Source organism: Loxodonta africana, chromosome 15 (genome assembly GCF_030014295.1).
Source record: "Loxodonta africana isolate mLoxAfr1 chromosome 15, mLoxAfr1.hap2, whole genome shotgun sequence".
Lineage (NCBI taxonomy): Eukaryota > Metazoa > Chordata > Mammalia > Proboscidea > Elephantidae > Loxodonta > Loxodonta africana.
This window is the reverse complement of record NC_087356.1, coordinates 71,010,090-71,034,206: the sequence shown is the minus strand read 5'-3', so window position 1 is coordinate 71,034,206 and position 24,117 is coordinate 71,010,090. Positions and strand designations below refer to the sequence as shown.

Sequence of the window (24,117 nt, the reverse complement as noted above, 5' to 3'; positions counted from 1 at the left end):
AAGAACTTGAGAAATAGTTTAAACTGAGAAGAAAACATTTTTTTTTTTTGTGGTTATGAGAAGGGTGAGGGAGGGAGGGTGGGAGAGGGGCATTCACTAATTAGATAGTAGATATGAACTACTTTAGGTGAAGAGAAAGACAGCACAAAATACAGGGGAGGTCAGCACAATTGGACTAAACCAAAAGCAAAGAAGTTTCCTGAATAAAATGAATACTTTGAAGTCCAGGGTAGCAGGGGCAGGGGTCTGGGGACCATGGTTTCAGGGGACATCTAAGTCAATTGGCATAATAGAATCTATTAAGAAAACATTCTGCATCCCACTTTGGAGAGTGGCGTCTGGGGTCTTAAATGCTAACAAGCAGCCATCTAAGATGCATCAATTAGTCTCAATCCACCTGGATCAAAGGAGAATGAAGAACACCAAGGACACAAGGCAATTAGGAACCCAAGAGACAGAAAGGGCCACATGAACCAGTGACTACATCATCCTGAGACCAGAAGAACTAGATGGTGCCCCCCCACAACAGATGACTGCCCTGACAGGGAACACAACAGAGAACCCCTGAGGGAGCAGGAGAGCAGTGGGATGCAGACCCCAAATTCTCGTAAGACTAGACTTAATGGTCTGACTGAGACTAGAAGGACCTTGGCGGTAAAGGCCCCCAGACCTTCTGTTGCCCCAGGACAGGAACCATTCCTGAAGCCGGCTCTTCAGACATGGATTGGACTGGACAGTGGGTTGGAGAGGGATGCTGGTGAGGAGTGATCTTCTTGGATCAGGTGGACACTTGAAACTATGTTGGCATCTCCTGCCTGGAGGGTAGAAGAGAGGGTGGAGGGGGTTAGAAGCTGATGAAATGGCCATGAAAAGAGAGAGTGGAGGGAGAGAGCAGGCTGTGTCATTAGGGGGAGTGTAACTGGGAGTGTGCAGCAAGGTGTATATGGATTTTTGTGTAAGAGACTGACTTGATTTGTAAACTTTCACTTAAAGCACAATAAAAATTATTAAAAAAAAAAAAAAAAAAGAGTGGCCACATCAAGTGTTGTTGAGGCAGTGGACAAATTGGCATTCTTATAAACTGCTGATGGGAATATAAAATAGCACAGCCACTTGGGAAAACAGTTTTGTGGTCTCGAAAAAGGTAAATGTATATCTAATGTCATGGAGTGAATTTGTGTCCCCCAAAAATATGTGTCAACTTGGTTAGGCCATAATTCCTACTAATGTGCGGTTCATCTCCATCTTGTGACTGGGTGGAATCGTAACATCCTTAGTAAGGTCACATCCCTGAGCCAACATAAAGGGAGTTTCCCTGAGCTGTGACCTGCACCACCATTTATCTTACAAGAGACAAAAAGAAAGGGAAGCAAGCAGAGAGTAGGGGACTTTATACCACCAAGAAAGCAGCACCAGGAGCAGAGCTCATCCTTTCAACTTTGGGACTTTGCACCTGAGAAGCTACTCAACCAGTGGAAGATTAATGAGAAGAACCTTTCTCCAAAGCTGGCAGAGAAAGACTTCCCCTGGAGGTGATGCCCTGAATTTGGACTTCTAGCCTACTAGACTGTGAGAAGATAAATTTCTCTTTGTTAAAGCCATCTACTTGTGGCATTTCTCTTATAGCAGCACTAGATGACTAAGATGTCTACTATGTTATTGGATGCCCCCGAGTTATTTCAGACTCGTAGGAACTCCATGTGACAAAGTAGAAATGCCCCATCAGGGTTTCTTGGTTGTAACCTTTATGGAAGCAGATAGGTCCTTCTCCAGTGGAGATGCAGGGTAGGTTTAAATTGCCAGCCTTTTGGTTAACAGTCCAGTGCTTAACAATTGTTCCACCAGGGCTCCTATGTGCTTACTGTTTGATCGAGTAATTCCACTCCCACACAATTATCCGAGAGAATTGAAAGGATGTTCCCATTTGAAGACTTTTTCACAAATGCTCATAGCAACTTTATTCATTATCCCAAACGGGAAACAACCCCAATGTCCGCTGCCAGGTAAATGGATAAACATGTTGTGGTATACACATACAATGGAATACTGCTTTTACAGTAAAAAGGAGTGAACTATTGATACATGCAATAATATGGATGAATCTCAAAATAATCATGCCTCATGAAACAAGCCCCATACAAAGGAGTAATTCCTATATGATTTAATTTGCATAAAATTCTTGAAAAAGAAAACCAATCACTGCCAGAAAGCATAGCAGTGGTTGCTTGAGAAATGGGGAGCATGATAGTGGGGATGAAGGGATTACCAAGGGGCTTGAGGAAACATTTACATTTATATTGAGGAAACATCTGCTTTGACCTTGATGATGGCTTCTTATATGCATGTATACGTAGGTAAATACACATGAAATTATACCCTTTAAATGTGTGCAGTTTTGAATGCCAATAAGAGCTTGACTGCTAACCAAAAAATCAGCAGTTCAAATCCACCAGCTGCTCCTTAGAAACACTATGGGGTTGTTCTACTCTATCCTGTAGGGTTTCTATGAGTCTGAATCAACTGGAAGACAATGTTTTCTTTTTTTTTTTAAGCCATGGGGAGAAAAAAAAAAAAGAGAGATAGAGAAGTAGAAGAAGCATAGAAACTAAGCATGGTCTTTCCTCTATCAAATTCAGTTTTTAAATAGTCTCCTATAGGGTCACTATGAGTTGGAATCAACTCAATGGCAACAGGTGTTTATTTACAGGGAGTATTGAGAGCTGGATAAGGTGAACTGACAGAGAAGTAAGTGCTCTGTTCGGCTTGCAGAGGAAAACATGTGACCCTGGAAATGGAGTTTCTTTTTCACACAGTGGAAGCTCAGGGAAGCACAGCTGTAAAAATATTTTGACATTATCAGTAACTCTTCTGTATCATTCCTAGAGAAATCAGTCTTCAGACTTGAAGGCTATCGGCTACAACCTATTATTTCTATGTGTGTTCTTTTTTTTTTTTTTAAGAGGGATCTGCATTTCCATAGCATGATTTTTTTCAAGGTTTGAATATTCTTCACTTATTCTTCCTCACACAACAGGCTTTTCTTTTGTAAGTTTATTTAATTATCTAATTTATTTTAGAATATACAAATGTATCAGTGCAAGTGTGTATCCTTGTGTGTGTATGTGTGCAAGTGTCTATAATATGTAGAGTTCTTTTGCATAGACCAAGTAATACAGAGAACTTTGAAGTCTATTTTTTCCTACTATAAAATATTTTCTAATATAAGTTTTAAAGTAGATTTTATTATCTTAATTTTCATTTCACTTGTGTTATGATCCTTCACAATGAGGGATGACCACTGTCCCATATTTTACTATTAAATACTTACAACTTCATTTTAAGATAGGGATATAACTCTTAATTCTTTGATTTTAGCTGATGTCTTCCTTCAGTTTTCACCTACATGAATTTACAAATTTCAGATATTAACTTATATATCTGTCTTTCTTACAAATTATGTTTTTAGACTAGTTAAGATCGTCCTTAATCAAGTCTAATACTAACATAACTTTGCTTGGTTTACAACAAAAAGTGTTGAGTCATCAGGACCCTGAGAACCTGGAATCCAACAAGGTGGGAAAGAAAAATGAATGAATTGGCAGAAGCTTCAATTCTAGCTGACCATTTCAATGCAAAATGTGACTACAACGTTCATTATAGATCTGTCACTGGAATTCTGCCAGGTATAGTTTTAGCATTTTTACTCCTCATGATAGAGATTCAAAAAAGTGGACCTCAGAGGAGAGTTGGAATTTTGTGACAGACACATATCTGTTCTTGCACTTGTGTGGATGGGAAAATGGTCTTTCTTGGTCAGCACAGTTAGCTTGTAATCAGACTTGGTGGAGAGAGAGATAAATCTTATGTTGTTCACCTTGAAATTCACTCTTCCTCTTTAGCTTAGTAAATGTCAACTTTGCAATGAAAGCAATAGAAACTCTCACCATCTTTTCTGTCCACTGAGAAAGCAGGCAAAGAGAATGCAAATAATAGCAGTAGGCATATGAAGACCAAGTCAGAATTTGTCAGGGAAGGGGACCTATCACATTTCTAACTGGTATGCTTACAGGGAGAAATAATTTCACAGGAAATTAAAGGTGTTCAAGAAATATTTTTAAACATACATGTACTCAAACACAGTATATTTGTATCAATAATTTTGATAATTATAAAAAATTATTTAGAGTAGCATAATTGTGACAGAGATTAGCTGACTGTTCACTAAATAGGAATTTGTGTGTGGAATATATTACTTAGGGCCATCTCCTAGGAACGTGTCCTTGTTCTCAGTATATTAAGGTTTCCAAAAGAAATCTGTCATTTATGAAGCTCAACTTTTGAATGTCAGAATCACCAGTTGCCTGAGTTTTGATAGAAACATAAAGCTTCAATTCAGAAAATAACTGCACTGGCCTACCACGTGTTGGATGTTTCACTATTAATGATTTCTTCACTCGTTTTGGTGAAGGTTCACTAGTTGGAATTATACTTCGGAGGAGAAAGATATATGGCAGAACAAAAATGAAGTAGGACACATGAAGGGAGTTTCATATGAGCCAAGTATAAAATTATGTTATAGACTCAGTCCTTGATTGAGGTTAAGATTATTATTTTTGGTTACAGCCTAGTATGACATGACTTACCTTGAGTGTCATCTACCTAGTTATGAATGACAGAAGTCGATGATTTCAATTTGCACCAACAGAAGGAAAAAATTAATATTCTACCTCAGTTTCTTCAATAGGAAAGAAGAAGATCCTTGGGAAGTATTATTCAAAATATATATGCCTGAGTCTCATCAAGGACCTATGATTCATATCATGGGAGAGTATGCTCAAGGAATAGATTTGTGTGTGTGTGTGTGTGTGTGCATGAGCACTGACTTCAATAGAAGGGTAATATCTAACAGCTGTAATTGAAGGAATTTAATTTTAAGAAACAGAAAGTTAAGTTAGTGTTAAGAAAAAGAAAGAAGTAGACTATTGTCATGAAATTTAGTGGTTCTGGTTACTATCATTCCATATTCCATACCTCATAACCATGACTTTGCTGAGCACATTCTTTACATCCTTATTCCTCAAGCTATAGATCAAAGGGTTCAGCATAGGGATCACTGTGGTGTAGAACACAGAAGCTACCTTCTTCTGGGCCATGTTACCGCTGGATGCTGGTTTTAAATACATGAATATCATGGAGCCATATAAAACTCCAACAACTGTAAGATGAGAGCCACATGTACTAAATGCTTTAGACCTGCTCTCAGATGAGGGTATTCGAAGAATGTTGGAGAGTATAAAGACATAAGAGATGATGATGGCCACAGTTGTTACCAACATATTGAATCCACCCCCAGTTATCACCAAAAGCTCATTGATGTAGGTACTGGAGCATGAGAGCTTTAGGAGAGGCAGTATGTCACAGAAATAATGGCGGATAATATTGTCCTCACAGAAGGAAAGCCTGGCCATGAAAATAGTGTGGATCATAGCTCCAAAAGATGCCATGATATAGACTCCACTCACCAGCACATTGCATATCTTTTGGGACATGGTGACATTGTAGAGCAGTGGACTGCAAATAGCTACATATCTATCATATGCCATAGCAGTCAGCATATAGCACTCAGCAATCGCAAAAACACAAAAGAAAAACAGCTGAGTCATACATGCAGGATAGGAAATAACATTTTTTTCCTGTACAAAGTTTCCCAGGAGTTTGGGGGTAACCACTGAGGAGTAACACAGATCTAGGAATGACAAATTACCGAGAAAGAAGTACATGGGTGACTGGAGCTTGGAATTGAAAGCGATGAGAAAGATCATACCCAAGTTTCCCACTATAGTGACACCATAGATCCCTAGGAACAGGAGGAAGAGAGGCAGCTGAAGTTCTGGTCTGTCTGTCAGTCCCTCAAGGACAAACTCAGTCACTGTGGAATTATTCTGTCTGGCCATTTCCTTCAGGAAACAAGGGATGTGCAACTAAGAAAAAGAAAAATCACTGAAAGTAAGAAAGCTGTTTGTCCACAAATAGTAATTTTTTTTTTTTTTTTTTAGTGCTGTGGTAGAAGATAAAATTGATTATCAAATTAAAACAGTTAAGGGTGGTCAATAACAATGTGGTGAATAGCATATTTCATGTCAGGGCTGTTTTACTCAAGGCCTTCATAGCCTATGCAAAAGCAAAGAATAAATATAATGTGATCTTTAAAAATAAAAATAATGGGAAAATATCTCAACAGGACAAAGCTGCCAATGTTTGTGTACCCTCTGAGATTTTATTGGTGTCTGAAAGAACTTGGAACTGGGCAGCTATTTTACATATTACAGTGTTGGAACCCTTGGTACGTGAAACATCAAGATATTATTAAATCTTAATAACATTATTTCAGGATTAATGTTGGGCCTTTTGTGTGCACTAGATTGTTGTTGCCCACATAATACAGAGCACTCCTCAAAGAGAAACTGGTAAGGGAATGTATATCTTAGGGTCAAGATTCATGGTCTTAAAGGGAAGTGCAGAGACCAGGATGCTCCAAATTAAAGTCTTCAACTTAATCTTGGAGTACTTCGATTCAAATGGATGAGTACTTGTTATGTATGTATATATATATATTTTTGTTTCCCTAGGAAGAGCTTTGGAAGCTGTTGTAGGTATACATTAGGAAAGTAATAAATTATGAGGAAATTGAAGAAGAGACCTTCTGTCCACTGCACACCCGACAGGCAGCAGAAAACACCTTTTCTCCAGCTTCAGTTGTGTCGTTGGCTTAAGTGATAGGCGCATGTGTTTTGCTCAACAGTACTTTTATTAAAATAAAAATTTGTAATTCTCCTTAAGTAATTCCATTTCATGATGAACAATTTAGTAGAAGTATGCTCAGGATTATTTGTACTTACTTGAATGCTCTCCAGAGTAGAAGAGTTGTTGCTCCTACTTAACATTTTATTTTCTGTTTTGCAATGTGACTTAAATTCACTTAGATTTATGGCAAACCTGACTAGTCTAGAATCTGGTTGCACTTGTTGAGAGTGTGATGTTATTAGCCTATAACATCAAAAACAAAAACAAATGGTAACCACCTGAAATAAAGAAGAAACATAGCCCTTCTTACAGATTCCAAAGCTGGATACCTGATTCAGCTGTGTTACTAACTCAGTGTGCGACGTTGGGGAAGCCATTTCACCTTTACTCTTCTGTAATGGATGGAGTTGGGCTGAAGATCTCTAAAGTCGGTGTAGCTCTAAAATTTCACAACTCTGTGATTCTGTCTTGAGAGGTGATAATAAGACCTTCTTCCAACCTTATTTAAGGCTTTTGTAAGCATGAGTTACTTTGATTTGTTGTTTGAAGTCTTCGATCTCCAGGGAGATGTAAGAGCAAGGTATTCTCCTAGGACCACAAGTCCAGTGGACAATCTTCTCCTCAGAAGGAGAAAAGCAATTACTGGGTTATATTTTCAAGCAAAATAATGACACTCCTGGAATATTGGCATTTGCAATGTTAAGAATTAAAGTTTTGCTTTAACTTCTTAAAAGGAAAGATCTTTATGCAGCAAAGAGTCATCACTCACATCTGGAATTATTGAAGGATGATCATATACAGATATTTGACAGTTTCCTAAGGATGCTGTCACTTACTTCAATAGCAGAGATTCAGCCTCATGTCTGTGCTCCAATGGAAAAGCATAGTAAATCTTGATTTTAGATTTTTAACTCTTCGTACCATGATTAAGACCAATTAATAATTATTCTCCTAGAATATAAATGTCCAAGTAGTCCCAGTGATGACCTAAATAGGAAGAACCATTTTCCTTCTAAATATTTTCCTTCCTGATTTTGATGTGGTTTTATAGGGGGCAGGGGGTTTCTCATCAGAGTTTAAAAGGAGCTCCATTTGGCTCCTCCAAAAGCAAAGCCACACATTTGAGACATTGTTATAGGCTCTAAGAGTTAGTCTAAGAGCCCTGGTGGCACAGTGCTTAAAGCACTTGGCTGCTAACCAAACAGTCGGAGGTTCAAACCCACCAGCTGCTCCTTGGGAAAGATGTGGCAGTTTTCTTCTGTCAAGATTTACAGCCTTTGAAACCCTATGGACAAGTTGTAATCTCTACTTTAAGGGTCTCTATTATGAGTCAGCATTGATCTGATATCAGTGGGTTTGGTTTGGTTTTGAAAGATTAGTCTAGGCCTTGTACACTTTGGCCTTGGGCCTCCAAGAAAGAATGGTTTCAAATTCACCTCTAAATACTTCATTTCCTTGGAGAAGATCGGGCACTTTTTTCTCTTGAGAAGATTATTAGGTACTCTTTAAGATACATAAAGAAGACCTTCTGAGACATCAGTAATATATCTTTGATATAAATTTCTACAGAGGTGTCTTAGTCGTCTAGTGCTGCTATAACAGAAATACCATAAGTGGGTGGCTTTAATGAAGAGAAGTTTATTCTCTCACAGTTCAGTAGGCTGCAAGTCCAAATTCAGGGCATCAGCTCCAGGGGAAGGGTTTCTCTCTCTGTTGGCTCTGGAAGAAGGTCCTCGTGATGCAACAGTCATTCTTCTCTTGGTCTGGGAGTATCTCAGTGCAGGAACCTCAGGTGCAAAAGATGGGCTCTGCTCCTAGCACTGCTTATTTGGTGGTATGAGGTCCCACTCTCTACTGGCTTCCCTTTCTTTTTATCTCTTAAAAGAGATAAAAATGGTGCAGGCCACACCTCAAGGAAACTCCCTTTACATTGGATCAGGGATGTGACCTCGTAAATCCCACCCCAATCCTCTTTAACATAAAATTACAATCACAAAATGGAGCACAACCACAGAATACCAGGAGCCATGGCCTAACAAAGTTGATACACACATTTTTGGGGGGACATAATTCAATCCATGACAAAGGCTTTCCTTATTAAACCTCAAAATGCTCAAGTCAATAAGAATTTATACATGAATAAGGGAGAAAAAGAAATGTTGCTTTTGACTTTGGTTCCAAGGTCATTGATGCTTTGAACAAGAATTAGCTTCTAATACTTGGCTTGGTTTCTACATCTATTAGTGGTCATCTTTTACAATCGAAATGCTGTACTAATCACTTTATTATAATTTTCATTATTGTTTGGAGAGAGAGAGAATTTGTTATAGAAAAAAATAACTATAAAGGATTTCCCAGGTATACAAGGTTGAGTAGATAATAAACCAACAAGAAAAACCCATTGCTGTCGAGTCCATTCTGACTTATAGTGACCCCACAGGACACAATAGAACTGCCCCTTAGAGTTTCCAGCGAACACCTGGTGGATTCGAACTGCTGACCTTTTGGTTAGCAGCCATAGCACTTAACCGCTAGCCACCAGGGTTTCTGAGTAGATAGTAAGGGGGCATTTAAACAATGAATTGATAGTATTGAACAGCTCAGATCAATTTGTTATTAACAATTTAGTTCTACTCTCGCTTATCCAATTTTTCTCATAAACTATAGAGCATATAGAATTTAATCACTTTTTCAGAAGCTATTTGCATATGTTCACAAAAAAGCAGTTTTTTAAACTTTTTCAAACAATACTTCTTTTTTAAACAATGTTTCCTGAACACAGAACTCAATTTCCTGAAAATTATTTCAGTGATTTTCTTGATCTACTTATGCAAATGTTTTACTCTTGAACTTGGTAAAATTCAAAATGTGAGTTTTATTACAAACACCTTGTAAGTACAACTTTAACCTGAGTTAAATGTATTGAGTTCTTATATGTGCAGATCACTGTGCTAGTGTCATATCATATCTGCTAAGACGTTAAATATAATAACTCTAAAAAAAAAAACTCGCTGCCGTCAAGTTGATTTTGACTCCATAGCAACCCTATAGGACAGAGTAGAGCTGCCCCATAGAGTTTCCAAGGAGTGCCTGGTGGATTTGAACTGCTGATCTTTTGCTTAGCAGCCTTAGCCCTTAACCACTAAGCCATCAGAGTTTCCTTAAATATAATACGTACATATAAAACAAAAACAACAACAAAAACTCATTGCTGTCAAGTAGTGCACCCATAGGACAGAGTAGAACTGCTCCACAGGGTTTCCAAGGGGAAGCTGGTAGATTTATCTGCTGGCTTTTTGGTTAGCAGCCATAGCTTGCCATAGCTCTTAACCACTGCACCACCAGGACTCCTATAAATATATAAAAAGAAAAAAAATACATATATATTAAATTGCTGTTCCTAGGTGCTGTCGAATCGATTTTTGACATTATATGTTAAATTCTTGTTGGTTGGTGCTGTCAGGTCACTTTTTTACTCATGGCAACCCCATTTGTTACAGAATAGAACACCCCATTGAGTTTTCTAGGCTGGAATCTTTCTGGGAGCAGGTGGCCAGGTCTTTCTTCCACAGATGGGCTGGGTGGGTTCAGTTAGTAGCCAAGTGCTTAACCATTGCACCAACAGGGCTCCTTATATGTTAAATAAATACATAATATCATTTGCAACAAAGGATTTAGTAAAAATATACCCAGAATTTTGTGTACTTATTTTTATTTGAATGCCATCAGGAGTAGAACAGTTATTGCTCTCACTTAATTTATATTTTCCTATTTAACATATTTATACTTAATTTATATACAAATAGAATGTAGTATAACAATAAATATAAATATAATAGTAATAAACATTAATAAGTAATCAACCTACATTCTTCTTCCTGATATAGTGAGAATCTCTTAAAGGTTTCATGTTAAATGTGTTGTTTATATTAAGCTTGGTGTTCCTAGTAAATTTCTGATATGGCTGTCTGCTAAGATTAAAAACAGATTTTCAACCTTTATCAAAAGACTTTTTGGTGTCTATTAATGTAATAAATTGTTTTGACGGACTTTTTTTTTTTCAATTTTGAAACTTCATTGCGTTGTAGAATAAATATATTTTAAGATAATACATATTATTTTATTTAGTATTTTATCTATATTCATGAATACAAATGATGGCTATTTGTTCTTTCTCTTATTTTTCTCTTTGTACATTGTCCTTGTAATGGATTGAATTGTGTCCCCCCTAAATATATGTCAACTTGGTCAGGCCATGTATGGTTGTCCTCCGTTTTGTGATTTTCGTACGTATTACGAATCATAATCTCTGTATGTGGTTAAAAAGGATTAGGGTTGGATGTAACACCCTTGCTCAGGCCATATCCCTGATCCAATGTAAAGGAAGTTTCCTTGGAGTGTGGTCTGCACCACCTTTTATCTCTCAAGAGATAAAAGGAAAGGGAAGCAAGTAGAGAGTTGCAGACCTCATACCACCAAGAAAGCAGTGCCAGGGGCGTCCTTTGGACCTGAGGTTCCTGCACTGAGTTGCTCCCAGACCAAGAGAAGACATGCATCAGGAGGGCCTTCCTCCAGAGCAGACAGAGAGAAAGCCTTCCCCTGGAGCTGGAGTACTGAATTTGGACTTCTAGCCTACTGGACTGTGACAGAATAAACTTCTCTTTGTTAAAGGTATCCATTTGTGGTATTTTTGTTATAGCAGCATTAGATGACTAAGACAGTCCTGTTTTAATTTCAGAGTTATGAAATGCTTATAGTGCTGACAAAGGAATTTTTCATATTTTTTCCCTGCCTGGGAAGAATGTAAATAATGAAGGAATTATCTGTCCGTTGAAGTTTTGCTAGAAATCACATATGAAAAATCCAAAGCTGCCTTTTCTGGGGTTGTCATTCTGATTAATTCCATTGCTGTTGAGTTGATTCTGACTCATAGTGACGCTATAGGACAGATTAGACGTGCCCCACATCCTGGTGGATTCAAACTGCCGATCTTTTGGTGAGCAGCCAAGCTCTTAACTGCTGTACCACCAGGGCTCAAATTCTTATTTCTTTAACAATTACCAGTTATTTCAAATATTCCTCATTTTTGTCATTTTTGGAAATTTATATTTGTATTTAAAACCATTCATCTCAAATTCTTTATGTACATACTATGCCCTCATGCATTTTCTAGTCTTTACTGTATTTGTAATTATATTGCTTTTCTGATTTCTAAAGTTATTTACCTACATTTTTCCTTGGTAATTTCTGCTTGAGCTTTGTTATTATTTTTTTAAGAGAACACATGAGACTATTTGTCTTATTTATCAAGTCTATTAAAATTTAATTTCTAATTGATAATTTCCTGATTTTATTTTTATTTAGTGACCTTATTTTTCTTGTTAATTTTCTATTTTCTGAAGTTGAATGCTTAATTTATATCCAATATTTGCTTAGTGTAATAAAGTTTGAAGGCTCTGTCTGTATCTCTGTACTTCTTACACGGGTTTTAATTTAAAATAATGTTTTCTGTATCATTTTTTGTTAACTTTCATTTTATTTTCCTCTTAATCTGAATAATTCTTCAGAAGGCTGCCTCTTTTGTGTATCTTCTAGCTAATTTTATATTTTAGTGCTTTACATTCAGAGAATGACAAGGTGATAATAGTTGGGCTGGAAATAAAATCCTGGATTGAACATACATTTCGTTATGCACCTGTAGCCTTTGCCATAGTAACTGATGGGTCATGGTGTTGCTAATAGAAGTATGATGTCAGTCTAATTCACATTCCTTGGTAGATAGCATGTTATTTCTCTGGAGGCTTGGAAAATGTTCTCCTCATCTTGGAGTTCATGACTAGTTGTGTCACTTTTTTGTTTCATTATTTCTGCTCTGCATTTGATGGTCTCTTCCAAACTAAAAAAGAAAAAAAATTTTTTCTTTTTTTTTTTCAAACTAAAGTTTCGAGCTTTCCACCTTGAATGTTTCCTTCTAGCATTTGTGTTTCTTTTCTTATTTACTGATTCCCCTCTATATTCCTCTTCCATTCTTTCTGTAATTTCTATTAGGAAGATGTTCCATCTTATGGAATGCATTCTTAACTCTTTATTTTCCTTTCGCATTTCCCAAGTCATGTTTTTATCTGAGATGTGTTGCAGGAGAATTGCATAAGTTGCTTTCCACATCATTGGTTTTGTCTTCTGAAATATTTATTCTACTATTCCTCCCTTGTGTGATTTCATCAACACGTGCAGATTCATGTAACCACCACGACAATCACGATACAGAACAGTTCCATCACCACAAAGAAAGTCCCTTGTTCTGCTTCTTTATTGATGCACATCCACTCCCTACTCTCTACCCTGTAACCCTAATCCCTGGTGTCTTGGTCGTCTAGTGCTTCTATAACAGAAGTACCACAAGAGGATGGCTTTAACAAAGACAAATTTATTCTCTCACTGTCTAGTAGGCTACAGGTCTAAATTCAGGTCATCAGCTCCAGGGAAAGGCTTTTTCTCTCTCTATTGGCTCTGGAGGAATGTTTTTGTCATCAATCTTCCCATGGACTGGGAGCATATCAGTGCAGGAACCTCAGGTCCAAAGGTCACACTCTGCTCCCGGAGCTGCTTTCTTGGTGGTATGAAGTCCCCAACTCTCTGCTTGCTTGCTGTTCCTTTTATCTCTTGTAAGATAAAAGATGGTGCAGGCCACACTCCAGGAAAATTCCCTTGACGTTAGTTAGATCAGAGAGGTGACCTGAGCAAGAGTGTTACATCCCACCCTAATCCTTTTAATCACAGGCAGAGATTATGGTTTATAACATGTAAGAAAGTCACAAAACAGAGGACAACCACACATGGCCTAACCAAGTTGACACATATTTTTGGGGGGCACAATACAACCCATTATAACTGGCAACCACTATTATTTTCCCCAGTTCTATAATTTTCTCATTTCAAGAATGTTATATGAATAGAATTATACTGTATGTAACCTTTTGAAATCGGCTTTTTTTTTGTTTCACTCAGCATAATACCCTTGAGATCTCTTCAAGCTGTTTGATCTATCAATAGTCCGTTCCTTTTTTTGCCGAGTAGGACTCATTGTATGGCTGTATCATGGTTTGTTTAATCATTGACCCATTAAAGGACATTTGGGATATTTCCAGTTTTTGTCTATTGTTAATAAAGCTGCTACGAACATTTGTGTCCAGGTTTTTGTTGGACATAAATTTTCATTTCTCTGGATAAATGCCCATGACTGCAATTGCTTGAGCTGTTGTTAAATTTCTATCCCTGTGTTTATTAGTCATCAGTGGACCTTTTTGGTAAAATGTATCTTAACTTCTTTTATTTTATTTTTTTAATTTGGATTAAAAAAAAAAAACTACTTAGTTCTGAGAATACTTTGTATATATTCTAGATATAAATCTACTTTCACATGTGTGGTTTGTAAATATTTTCTCTCATTCTGTAGTTTGTCTTTTCACCTGCTTAACAGGTCTTTCACAAAGCAGAAGTTTTTAATTTTCACTAAGTAGTGTTTAGTATTTTTTGTTATAGATTGTGCTTTTGGTGTTATGTCTAAGAACTCTTTGCCTAGCCTGAAATCTTAAAGAATTTTTCCTGTAATTTCCACTAAAAGTTTTATAATTTTATATTTTTCATTTAAATCTATGATTCATTTTGAGTTAACTTTTGTATAACTTGTTAGGTTTGGGTTGATAATCACTTTTTTACCCTATGGATTACCTAATGCAATTGTTCTAGCACCTTTTGTTGAAAAAGCTATCCTTTCCCCATTGTACTGCTTTTTGCTTTTGTCAAAAATCACTTTTTACTTTATGGTGTTTCTAAATACAATTACTGTAATTATTCATATGTTAGTGACAAAGACTGTTGTTTTATTGTTTTCTGATTATGTCCTCTACTTGTCATAACTATATTTTCCTTTTCTGACTTCCTGCAGGTTACACACATGTATTTTAGAATTCTATTTTGATCTATCTATAGTTTTTTGTTTGTTTGTTTAGTATAGCTGTGTTCCTTTTTTTTTTTTTTTCTCTCTCCCTTTTTTTTCCCCCTCTGGAGATGCTCTTGATATCGCATTACACTTAGATATTTTATCACAATTTACTTGTGTTTCTTTGACATTATACCACTTGGAATGAAATGTAGAAACCTTATCTCCATTTAGATTCCTTTAACTTCCATCCTTTATATTTGTCTTAAATATTTCATCTACACACATTAATTTTGACACCAGGCAATAATTTTTACTTTTGGTAACACAGTTTACAAAATGCAAAAGGGAGTCTATTATCTTTGTGCATTATTTTACCGTTCCTCTTGTTCTTCCTCCATTCCTGATGTTCCAAATTTTCTTCTTTTATCATCTTCATTTTGCTTTAAAAACTTCCTTTAGCTATTCTTTTAGGGTAGGTCTGTTGGTAAGAAATTCTTTTATATGCCTTGGTCTGACAATCTCTTGATTTGCACTTCATTTCTGAAAGTGATTTTCATGGGGTATAGAATTTTAGGCTGACAGTAATTTTCTTTCAGCACTTGAAAAATGCAGTGATACTTTCTTCTGGCAGCCATGGTTTCTGAGGAGAAATGTGTTGTCCTTCAAATTGTTGTTGCCCTCTGAGTAACGTGCCATTTCACTAATTGTCTTTAACAATTTTTCTTTGTCTTTAATTTCTGAAGTTTCACTATGGTATATTATGTTGTGTGATCATTTGGGTTTATAGTTCACTCAGCTTTTACAATCTGTACGTATAAATCTTTTGCTAAATTTGGAAAATAATTTATCCAGTGTTTCTTTGACATTTTTCAACCCCACAATCTTTGTTCTTGCCTTCTGGGACTCCAATGACATAAATATTAGATCTTTTGATATTGTTCCTCAGTCCTTTTTACTCTAATTTTTTTTCAGTCTATTTCCTCCATGTTGTTCAGATTGACTAATTTCTCTTGCTCTGTCTTCAAGTTCACTGATCCTGTCCTCTTTTATCCCAATTCTGCTATTGAGCCCATGCAATGAGTTTGTTTGCTGTTGTCATAGAAAAGTGGACAGACATTACCCAAATATTGTCAGTGTTGTGTTAAATTACTATTGCAAAAAGTGTTACAAATGCTAAGTTGAGGGTTCTATGAATTCATAGGGTAGAAGATGGGTATATTTGTTCCTAGGACTCTGGAAGAAAGAACAAAACTTACAGAATTTACAGAAAATAAATAATCTAAATCCCAAAGATACGTACTGTTACCCAAGTTTGACTGCAGAGCTATTTTGGAGCAGACCAGTCCTGATCTCCTACATCCCAGTACAATGGTTTTCCCTGATTCCTTTGACTGAAGACCCAAAACAATAGAAAGAGAGTACGTTATTTCAATTTTATCTTTCTCCTGTTTTCGATATTGGTCCATCTTTTATGTATTTAGCCTAGTTTTGATCCCAATCTGCTTGCAGGAGAAGAGCTCCATGTTGAATATAAAAACTATTTGAGTAACACATTCCTGTGTGCAACTAAGACTATCATCAGCCATAATCTTCTCACCTTCCTTAGTTCTTTTGGTACTGTTTGATCTCTTTCTTGAAATCTAGAATAATTTTTATTTTTCAATTTTTTTTTTTTAGTTATTTGAGCTGATATACAATTAAAATATACAAAACTCTTTGTTTTTGTAAGAAAGACATGATCGTTACATGTGGGTAATCATATGTATGACCACACCAGTTCCTTCTACAGTCTTCCATATTTTTGGAAATTGCAGCTCTATCATTCCAGTTGCTGAGAGTCATTTTCTATTATTCTCTTTCTTTAACAACCCACACCCTATCCACCAACTAATAATAATCTCTTAATATTCAGAACGTATCTAGACTCCCACCTCTTTTCACTGCCTCCTCTGTTCCTACCCTAGACAAAGCCAATTTCATCTCTCTCCTGGATGAATGTAATAGATTCCTTACTTATCTCCCTGATTTCAGACATATTATACCAGATTTCATATGGAGTAGAGCAGAGTGATTATATTGTCTTCTGTTTATTATTGTGAATAAATTAAAATCTTTAGAAAAATTGCAAGATTAGATCAATGATCATCTACATATTCTTTACCTGTATTTACCAAATATTAACATTTTGCCATATTTGTTTTTCCCTCTCTCCACATCACACCCCCTACATAGGTGAGTGCATGCATTAACACACATGCACACTCACACATACACAAACACATATCCTTAGATACATGTAGACTGTACCATTTGAGAGATGGGTACAGAAATCAGGATACTTTATCCCTAAATACTTCAGTACATGTCTCCTTAGAATGGAGATATTCTACATAACCACTATACAATTATCAGACTCAGACAATTTACCATTGATGCAATTGTATACTTGAATATATAATCTACATTCAAATTTACTCACTTGTCCCAATAATGTACTACATTTCTTTTTAAAGCCAGAATTTAATCAAGTATGTCACTTAGTTGTTATGTCTCTTTAATCTGTATTAATTAACTAGTTATTCCTAGATGTTTTCTGTCTTTTGTGATATTGTCATTCAAAAGAACCACGGTCAGTTATTTTACAGTTTTCTCTCATTTTGGAGTTGTCTTATTTTTTGCCTATCATGAGATTCAAATTAAGCTTTTTTTTTCTCCCAGATGACTACATAGGTGATACTGTGTTCTTTTCAGAAAATCACATCAGAAGACACATGATGTCAAGGTGTCCTGTTATTGGTGGTTAACTTTAATAACTTGTTTTAGATGGTTTTCACCAAATTTTATCATTTTAAGGATGCCTGTTTTCCCTTTGTTATTAATAAGTAATACTTTAAGAGTTTGTGCCTGCATTGTTCTTCTACCCTAATACCTTTTTTTAGTATGGACTTATGAATTCTACAAGCCATTCCTAATATTCATTTTCATGCTCCTATTGTCCTAATTATGGCCAATAGGAGTTCCTTCATAGGAAGCTAATTGTCCCTTTGATGCATTTCCATAAGTCTTGGGCACTTACTTTATGGAATGTTAAGATGTTCCAGACTCATCTTTAATTTTTCATGTCCCATTTTGGGGTCTATCATTTTTCCATGAAGCTCTGGTTTCCTTTAGTGGGTAATGATATCTAGAAATCAAATGCCATTGGGCAATAAGTATTGTTTTTATTGCCTGAATTTCATTACTTTTAGGCCTTTTCAGTGAACAGAGGCAGAACAGTTCTATTTCACATGAATAAAATCAAGTCACTTTTCTATCCAAAGCCTCCAATGGTTTCTCTTTTCACTTACAATGAAAATCAAAGCTGTTAAACTTTCCTGTGAAGCCCTACAAGATCTGTACCACCTCATCCAACTATCTTTCCAATATCACCTACTATCACTCTGCCCTTGATCTCTGCTCTGAGCACACTTTCCAGATTTCTTCCTTAAATGTGACTGAAGGTACTCCTGCTTTAGAGACAGCATTTGCTATTTCTCTGCCTGAAATTTTCTTCTTTTGGAAAAACACATAGTTTGATTCTCACCTCCATCAGATTTCTACACAAATATCATCTTTCTTAGCATCTAATCTTTGTGTTTAGAGAGCAAACCTCTGCTGCTTCAGCACATTAACCCCCTTCTCTGCTTTAGTTTATTATATAACTGTTACACCCTTGTCTATATAACAAAGTCTTGTTCATGTCTTCATTATTTGCTATTCATGAGGGTAGAGATTTTTGTCTGCTTTTGTGCATTATTGTATCCACAGCATCTTGAGCAGTGTCTGGCACATAGTTGCCCAGTAATTAATTATTGAATGAATGAATGAATTGTAATGATGTAGTGAAGATCAGAATTTATTCTGAATAATTAGAGACTAAATAGTTTTTTTAGATAGTAGACAACTAAGGACATCATTCTAGAGGAGGTAATCTTGAGATTCCACAGGAAGAAATATACATCAAAGGATGCAACAAGCTGGGAAAAAAAAGATGCTACATAAAAATTAAAATAACAATTAAAAATCATTTTGTCTCTTTCTGCTAGTCCCTACCTCAATCTTCACTTCATTTCAGACTGTCACAAGATAGATCTTATCTTCAATGGTTATAACAATGTCTGGAAATCTTATGAGGATGCTATGTTTCTTGTTTACTAGAAATTAAATTTCCTTGAATTTTTAAGAGTTGTTCGTTTCAGAACCCTGTAGTGTATTAAAATGCAAACATTTCTGAGGGGAGTTACACATTCACTCACTATTATATCTTAAAATTTTATTCTATATTTGATCAGGAGTCTTCATTTAAGAACAATTACACAAAGGAAGGGATCTGAAGTAAAAGCAGAAACGAAGAAAAGAAAGAAAAAAGCTACCTAAGCTTAGACCAGTAGGTGAGAAGACAGCAAGCTAGGAAGTACGAAGACTGTTCCATTAGTGACTAAGAGGTTAGGAAGAATGAAAGGAATCTGTGTGTTGAAAGTTACTGTTGTTAGATGCCGTCGATTCGGCTCCGACTCATAGTGACCCTGTGTACCACAGAATGAAATGCTGCCCAGTTCTGCTCCATTCTAACAATCTTTGTTATACTTGAGCCCATTGTTGCAGCCACTGTGTCAATCCGTCTTGTTGAAGGTCTCCCCCTTTCCCCTGACCCTGTACTTTACCAAGCATGATGTCCTTCTCCAGGGGCTGATCCCTCCTGACAATGTATCCAAAGTATGTAAGAAGTAGTCTTGCCACCCTTGCTTCTAAGAAGCATTCTGGTTTTACTTCTTCCAAGACAGATTTGTTCGTTCTTTGGCAGTCCATGGTATATTCAATATTCTTCACCAACACCACAATTCAAAGGCATCAATTCTTCTTCGGTCTTCCTTATTCATTTTCTAGCTTTCACATGTATATGATGCAACTGAAAATACCATGGCTTGGGTCAAGGGCACCTTAGTCTTCAAGCTGACATCTTTGCTTTTGAATGACTAGGAAGAAGGACTCAGCATTCTACTTCTGAAAATAATTAACCAATGAAAACCTTACGAGTAGCAGCAGAACATTGTGTTGGAAGAAAGGCACTAAACAAGGAAATAAGGATCTCAAAAATAAACAGTACAGACATTGAAGTTTATATTATTGTGGCTGGACTTGAAAGTAATTAGCCACTCTCACAAATAACCATAAACAAAAGACAAAATAAAAGCTATTTTTAGTAGTGCTTTTTCTACAAAGTCTTGGAGAATATCCCATTAGTCAGAATCTTTTTCAGGGCATCCTTGACATCTTTGTTCCTTAAGCTGTAGATCAGGGGATTAAGCATGGGAATCACTGTGGTATAAAACACAGAGGCCACCTTCTCCTGGGTTGTGTCACTGACAGATGGTGGTTTGAAATACATGAAGATGGTGGAGCCATACAAGAGTCCAACAGCGGCAAGGTGGGAGCTGCAGGTACTGAAGGCTTTGGCCCTGCCTTCAGCTGAGTGGATACATAGGATGCTGGAAAGGATGAAGGCATAAGAGAGGAAGATAGCTATAGCACATATGAATACATTGAATGAAACCAAAATCATCACCAAAAGCTCCTTGGTGTAATCTCTTGAGCAAGAGATACTCAGAAGAGGAAGGATGTCACAGAAGTAATGGTGAATGACATTGGTTCCACAGAAGGAACGACTAGATATGTAGCTGGTGTGAACCAAACCCCCAATAGCCCCTACTATATACACAACAGTGATGAGTAGAAAACAGACTCTGTGGGACATGGTGATATTGTAGAGCAAGGGGTTACAGATGGCAACATAACGGTCATATGCCATAGCTGTCAACATGTAAGAGTCATCAATACCAAAGAAGCAGAAGAAAAAGAGCTGGACCATGCACTCAGGAAAGGAGGTGAAATTCTTCTCTGACATGAAGTTCACCAACATCTTGGGGATTATGACAGAAAAGTAGCAGAGATCTATGAAGGACAAATTACTGAGAAAATAATACATGGGGGTGTGAAGCTGAGAACTGATACTGATTAAAAAAACTAAGCCCAAGTTTCCTGCCATGGAGATGATGTAGATGAAGAGAAACAGGAGAAAGAGGGGGATTTGAAGCCCTGGCTCATCTGTTAATCCCTCAAGGATAAACTCATTTACAGAAGAATGATTTCCTATATCCATTCTTCTCCAAGTTGTGGTAAGTTGAGTTGTTTGGGGAAGAGATTGTCATCAGACAAATATTGTCAATTTGTGAGGAATGACATAATTTCCAACTGAGACAGAATTTCAGAAGTTTCAAACCAAGAGACTTAAAATCTACTTTTAATTGAAGTCTTTTATCAAGATGGTGATGCTTCATTTGGCTTCAGTTTTTATTACTCTCATGTAATTTTAGAGGCGATAATCATTCTGTTTCCATAAAATCAGATTTAGAATCTGCTTTAAAGAAAGAAAGAAAAAAAACTTCTGTTATTTAGTCGCTTTTAGAGAAATTGCATGGAGCAGTTTTGCTGGTTTTCTGCCTACAACAATTTGTTTTCTCTTCTGATGCCTTGGATATTGACCTTTCCCTGTTCCTTGAATGTCCTCTTTATGCTTTGACATCTGTAATTTGTTCACTCAGCCCCTGAGTCCAAGTCATAGAGAATGTTGGGTTCCCTCCAAACTTTCCAGCTCCCTTCTGAGTTACTGGTTTTGAATTTGCCTTAGCCATGCTGGCGACAGTGAGCAGGCAATACCAGAAGGGGAAATTGTTGTCATGTGCTAAAGAAACTGAAGAAATTATATATATATATATGAGCCCTGGTGGCACAGAGGTTAAGAGCTTGTTTGGTAACCAAAAGGTTGGCAGTTCAAATCCACCAGCTGTTCCTTGGAAATCCTGTGGGGCAGTTCTACTCTGACCTGTAAGGTCACTGTAAGTTGGAGTCAAAGTGACGACAGTGGGTTTTTTTGGAAGCCCTGGTGGCATAGTGATCAAGTGTTACAGCTGCTAACCAAAAGACTGGCAGTTCAAATCCACCAGGTGCTCCATGAAAACTCCATGGGGCAGTTCTACTCTGTCCTATAGGGTCACTATGAGTTGGAATCAACTCGACTACAATGGGTTTGGTTTTATATATGTATTTTGGTATGTATGTACGTATACATACTTGGGTGGTGCAAAAGATTGGTGGTTCAAAATCACCAGAGGTGCCTCAGAAGACATGCCTGGCAATCTACTTCTGAAAGGTCATAATCGACTCAGTGGCAACCAACAACAACAATAACTATATATATATATATATATACACCGTCAGGTAAAGAGCTCAGGCTTTGAAGTCAGATGAAATATATATACATTCATTTAATGTTCATAACAACCCTATGAAATATTTCTTTTTTATATGTTACATATTGACTGAGAGAGAAAGAAAGAGGGAGAGAGGGGTTTTAATTAAAAAAAAATTACTTGCTCTAAATTGTAAAGCTTACCTTGAAGACCGTGTTATTACTTGTTTTATCAAAAAAACAAACCAGTTGCCATCAAGTAAATCTGATTCATGGTTACCCCATGTGTGTCAGAGTAGAACTGTGCTCCATAAGGTTTTCAGTAGCTGATTTTTTGGAAGTAGATCACCAGGCCTTTCTTCCAAGGTGCCTCTGGGTGGAAGTGAACTGCCAAACAACCTTTTAGTTGATGACTTTATGTAAATTTCCCAAAGTCACGTATCGTTTTGGCAAACTTCGTTAATTGTCTAGTTCATTAAAAAACCAATGCACCCTGTAAATCAATTTTTTTCTTCTGAATCTGAACTCTCATGGCATTTTCTATACAGCTTTTGTTATTACATTGCTTTTATTAATATTACTGTTAAATCATTTTCCTTCATGTTTTCTTCCTGTTTTCAGTACAAGAGTATTATAGTAGTATATCCTAGATTTTGATAAGCACTGAAAACACTTTATATTCAAGTTTAAGAAAAATCTTTTTGTTCCTTCAAGACCCTTAAGACAGAAAAAAATGAAAGGAAAGATGAACATGAGCACACTTGCGTACATGCAAGTTATCCTGTGAAAAAATGACTCTCAGGAATTAGCAATACCAACCACCACCATAACCACCACCACACCCAGAACAGAAAATATTGAGCATGCCAACTCATTCTTTTAGCACTTCGACTTTGATATGAAATAAAAACATTTCCTCTTTGAATAGAGTAAGGAGAATAGTAAGAAAATAGGACTCCAGTTAGTTTAAAACACTGGGATGAAATAAGACTCAAAATACAAAGACTAGGTAGGAGCCGGTAAAAACGGTAGCAATTGGATAGAGGTCTTGTGAAAAATAATATATTGCTTCTAGGTTCCTTGGGTATGATGTGAGCAGCCTTATTCCCTACCATTTTTGAAACTTTGCTCTGCCTAGTCAAAGCAGACCTACCAGTGTTTTCCAGACTCCTCCACTTTTCTCTCTATTAATTTTGCTCATATTCCTATGCCTGTTTCAACCACCAGGCAAAACCCCACCTTTTTTCAAAGCCATTTTAAAGGTCTTATCCTCCATGAAACTCCTTCTGATTCTGTCGGAAATGTTTTGGCTTTGACTTCTTCCTTCTTGCCAAAGTCACTTTGTAACTCTCTTAAAGCGTATGTCATATAATTTTTTATCAGTGTGTTTTACATATTGTAGAGTGGTAAAGAGCTCAGGCTTTGAAGTCAAATAAAACTAGATTTATTTTCAAGCATGAAACACCTTACCTTGCTTCTATCCTTGTTATCATTCAGATGTAAGAAATATTATGTGACACCAAATACATTACTTCTAGCTATGTGTCCCAGAATATGTTACTTCTCCTATATAAACACCATTTTTCATCCATAAAGTAAACACTAATTCCTGCCATATATAGGTTATATAATGGCTCATTCATTTATTCGCTCAACAGCTCTCTGTTGAGGGTATTCTATATGCCGAAGAGACAATATTGAATGAACAAATTCCTGCTTTCTAAACACAAGCAAACAGATGTAAAATTTAGAGCCAAGTAGTGAGAAATACAAAGAAAAGGAAGTGGTGCAAGAATAGATTGATAATTAGGGAGGGTAGCAAGGGACGAATCTCTAAACAGGTGACATTTAATCTGAGTCTTGACCTGACCTGAATGAATGAGAGACAGCCACACCTGTAACTGGTAGAAGGTTGTTCCAGGCAGAAGGAACATCGAGTGCAAAGGCTATGAGACAGAACATGCTTGGCATGCTGACAGATAGCCAGGAGGCCAACGCGGCAGCAGTGGATAGAGCAAGGGGTGGAGTTTGTGGATAGAGCTAGTAGCCAGAACCATCTTGGGAAAAATTTGAATCTTAT

The 24,117-nt window shown here is 36.7% G+C and overlaps 2 protein-coding genes across 2 annotated transcripts; both read right to left on the bottom strand.

The window, feature by feature from the left end:
• Nucleotides 1–4,994: 4,994 nt before the first annotated feature.
• LOC135227724 (olfactory receptor 8A1-like) lies at nt 4,995–5,954 on the bottom strand. The gene has a single exon (XM_064268328.1). It carries the CDS (start codon nt 5,952–5,954, stop codon nt 4,995–4,997), a length of 960 nt encoding a protein of 319 aa, XP_064124398.1.
• Nucleotides 5,955–20,003: 14,049 nt separating this feature from the next.
• Nucleotides 20,004–21,125, bottom strand: LOC100654915 (olfactory receptor 8D2-like). The gene has a single exon (XM_003418302.3). The coding sequence runs from the start codon at nt 20,946–20,948 to the stop codon at nt 20,004–20,006; it is 945 nt and encodes a 314-aa protein (XP_003418350.2). The 5' UTR covers nt 20,949–21,125.
• Between the last annotated feature and the right edge of the window lie 2,992 nt (nt 21,126–24,117).

Coding starts and splice junctions, on each gene's coding strand:
- LOC135227724 (XM_064268328.1), bottom strand. CDS start 5,954: ATGGCCAGACAGAATAATTCCACAGTGACTGAGTTTGTCCTTGAGGGA.
- LOC100654915 (XM_003418302.3), bottom strand. CDS start 20,948: ATGGATATAGGAAATCATTCTTCTGTAAATGAGTTTATCCTTGAGGGA.